General features: G+C 39.1%; 1 protein-coding gene across 1 annotated transcript; it reads left to right on the top strand.

The window, feature by feature from the left end:
• Positions 1–1,867: 1,867 nt before the first annotated feature.
• LOC119791138 lies at positions 1,868–2,764 on the top strand (the record flags this gene model as incomplete). The annotated part of the gene is made up of 1 exon (XM_038297065.1): positions 1,868–2,764. A coding segment is annotated over one exon (897 nt), but the record flags the coding sequence as incomplete, so codon positions are not given.
• Positions 2,765–3,875: the final 1,111 nt, after the last annotated feature.

The raw sequence follows: 3,875 nt of genomic DNA, 5'->3' as shown, positions 1-3,875 counted from the left end.
CCAGCGGCCACGCTCGAAGACGGCTGCCCTCTTGAAAGCGTCTCTGCGCTCGGATAGATTTTCTCCTCGCGAGGAGGAAAAGTGGTTTTGACAGGTTGGGCGGAGACAACTGTAAGCCTCTCCTGATTGGGCCTTGCAGACACAATCTCACATGAAGTAGTGTCAGGAAGCATTTGACTGACAGCTCGTCAGTTAAGACAGATTCGGACTTCCGGGATCAATAACTCTCACACGAAACGTTGTTGAAACACAAATGACGCATCTTTCATGTCCTGATAGCACAGACTATGATCTACAAGAATTAAAAAGCGTTATTTTCGAGAAAAACGAGCCGTTCTCCGAGCTGGATGTATTACATTGATCTCTATGCACAGGCAGGGGCCAGGCGAGTGGTTAGGGACCGTCTGCAAATGGTAAAACAACAAGATCAATAACTCCACTGCCATAAAGTGCAGAGACTACAAAATCACCACACACACCAAGGGGCTCTTGGTGATCGCACTACAACAGCTATTTTTTTTAAAAATACACTTTTTTAAAAGTTTTTAAAATGTTTTTTTTTATTGTTTTTAACCATCAATATCATCCTATTTTAATCAATAGCTCTGTGATTATACAGTACAGACTCTCCAAAATCACCACACACACCAAGGGACTCCAGATGAACATACTACAATAGCTGTTTTGGAAAAAGACACCTTTACCTATTTTTTAGAATTTTTTTATTGTTATTAACCATCAATATCATCCTATTTTAATCAATAGCCCTGTGATTATACAGTGCAGACTCCAAAATCATCACACACACTAGGTTGATGATTTTGTTGATGGGGTTGCTAGTTCTCTGCGTACTGCGTTAGACAACACAGTTCCTTTGAAAATGAAAACCGAAAAGCTTGTTCCTTTGTGTAATGCAGAGCTGCGCACTTTGAAGCTAAATGCTAGGAAACTGGAGAGAAAATATCACTCCACAGGCCTACGGGAATCCTACCTAGTCTGGAAAAACAGTTTACTGCTGTATAAGAGGACCCTTTGTAAAGCAAGGGTAGCATATTTCTCCTCATTAATAGAGGAGAATAAGAATAATCCTACATTTCTTTTTAATACTCACCCAGAGCCATAGCTCTGTTGAACCGTCCATTCTTTATAAATATGATTGATCTTATTAAAAATAAGATCATAAGCACTCCTCTATGCACGATTGTATCTGAGGTAGTCATGGAATCTGTTTTGATCCAGTTTAACTTTCTGAGTTAGCAAAATTATTGTCTTCATCAAAGCCTTCAACTTGTATGTTAGATCCAGTTCCAACCAGGTTATTAATTTCCTTTGATGATAGATGTGATTAATCTATCTCTGTTACAGGGATATGTACCTAAGGCTTTTAAGGTTGCTGTAATTAAACCTCTGCTTAAGAAACCGTCTCTTGACCCAGATGACTTGGTCAATTATAGACCTATATCCAATATTCCTTTCTTATCTAAAATTCTTGAGAAAGTAGTTGCCAAACAAGTTTGTGATCACTTACACCATAATGAACTTTTTGAAGAGTTTCAGTCTGGCTTTAGAGCTCACCATAGCACTGAAACAGCTCTGGTGAAAGTCACTAATGATATTCTCATGGCCTCAGATAATGGACTTGTATCTGTGCTCGTCCTGTTGGATCTCAGTGCTGCATTTGATACAGTTGACCATAATATTCTTTTAGAAAGACTTGAATATTTTGTTGGAATTACAGGAACAGCAAAAATCTTATCTCTCTGATCGAATTCAGTTTGTTCATGTTAATGACAGATCTTCCATATGCTCAAAGGTTACCTGTTGGGTACCACAGGGATCCGTGCTAGGACCAATTCTCTTTACTTTATACATGCTCCCAATCGGTAGAGTTATTAGACAGTATGGAATTAATTTTCACTGTTATGCTGATGATACCCAGCTATATCTGTCTATAAATCCAGATGAAGCTAACCCATTACATAGATTACAGGCATGTCTTGAAGACATAAAAACCTGGATGACTTTTAACTTTCTACTTCTGAATGCAGACAAAACAGAAGTTATAGTCTTTGGACCAGAGTCTTTGAAAAATAATCTGATTAGTCAGTCACTTCATTTTGATGGGATTAACCTGATTTCAGATAATAAAATAAAAAATCTTGGTGTTGTTTTTGATCAGGACCTGTCATTTAAATCCCATATCAAAGAGGTTTCTAGAATTTCCTTCTTTCATCTGAGGAATATTGCAAAAATGAGAAATCTCCTGTCCAGGATTGATGCTGAGAAACTAGTCCATGCATTTGTTACTTCAAGGCTGGACAATTGTAATTCTTTACTATCAGGAAGTCCACAAACTGTAGTTAAAAGCCTTCAGCTGATCCAAAATGCTGCAGCCAGAGTTCTGATGAAAATGAAAAAGAGAGATCACATCACTCATATCCTTGTTTCTCTTCATTGGCTTCCTGTTAAATCAAGAATAGAATTTAAAATCCTCCTTCTCACATATAAAGCCTTAAATGGCCAAGCTCCATCTTATATTAGAGATCTGATTGTTCCTTATGTTCCTAACAGAGCACTTCGCTCTCAAGCTGCAGGTTTACTAGTGGTTCCTAGAATTTCTAAAAGTAGAATGGGAGGCCGATCTTTTAGTTATCACGCTCCTCTCCTGTGGAACCAACTACCAGTTTTAGTCCGTGAGGCAGACACCCTGTCTACTTTTAAGGCTAGGCTTAAAACTTTCCTTTTTGATAAAGCTTATAGTTAGGGTGGCTCAGGTTATCCTGAGCTATCTCTATAGTTATGCTGCTATAGGCTTAGACTTCTGGAGGACATAGGGACCCCCATTTCATCATTCTGCTTCATTCTCTCTCTGTTCTCCTATTCTGCAGAATCTGTTATTTCAATCTCTAACCTTCTGCTCTATCTGCTTTTCCTCAGAGTAGCTTTGCCTCGTCTGTTCCTGTTTGGCTGTGACGTCATCCTGGAAAGAAACATCACCTGTGCTGCTTCCATCAACACCCTTGTTTATAGATGTTGGAGATCGGCCTGTTTTCCAGTGTGGTCCTTTTTCTCTGACCGTGACTGAGTGGATGTGCTCTCTTCATCCTCTGGCATGGGAGCTGGCTCGGAGCTCGTCTGTCTGGCTGTGTGTTTCCTGGACGGGGCCACCTTTTACAGCTGCTTTTTGTGTCTCTGCTTCTGTCTCCTTGAACCCCAGTCGGCCTCGGCAGATGGCCGCTCACACTGAGCCTGGTTCTGCTGGAGGTTTCTTCCTGTTAAAAGGGAGTTTTTCCTCTCCACTGTCGCTACAAGCATGCTTAGTGTGAGGGATTGTATTTGAGTCAATGAGTCGATGCAATCAACTGGTTTTCCTTAGATAGAAAACTTTGTATCAATTTGACTGTATGATCTGGTTGAACTGTAAAGTGCCTTGAGATGACATGTGTTGTGAATTTGGCGCTATATAAATAAACTGAATTGAATTGAATTGAATCAGAAGAAAGCAGGTGTCCTTCAAAGTGCAAACATGAATTGTCTATGCCATGCTACAATGTCAGCTTCAGAAAAAGATGTTAAATGTCTGAAAGGTCGGACACAGGCAAGAGCATATCGGGAGATGGAGACGGAGACCAACAAGACCTTCCTCATCCTTGGCCCTATTTTAATGAATTTCTCCAAATAGTCAAAAAATTGAGTTTTCAATTCATATAGTTGTAGCTGGCTGTTTTTTTTTTTTAAATGTACTTTATAATTTTATACTTTAAGTAGTTTTTGGAGCACATACTTTTTCACTTTTACTTGAGTTGATACTTCAACTTTTAACAGAATGTTTTTAAACTACAGTATTTATACTTCTAATTAAGTAACAAATGTGT

This window comes from Cyprinodon tularosa, unplaced genomic scaffold (assembly GCF_016077235.1).
Source record: "Cyprinodon tularosa strain WSP-4 unplaced genomic scaffold, ASM1607723v1 ctg380, whole genome shotgun sequence".
In the NCBI taxonomy this organism is placed as follows: Eukaryota; Metazoa; Chordata; class Actinopteri; order Cyprinodontiformes; family Cyprinodontidae; genus Cyprinodon; species Cyprinodon tularosa.
Note: the sequence above shows the minus strand (reverse complement) of the source record. Positions and strands in the feature narration are given on the sequence as shown.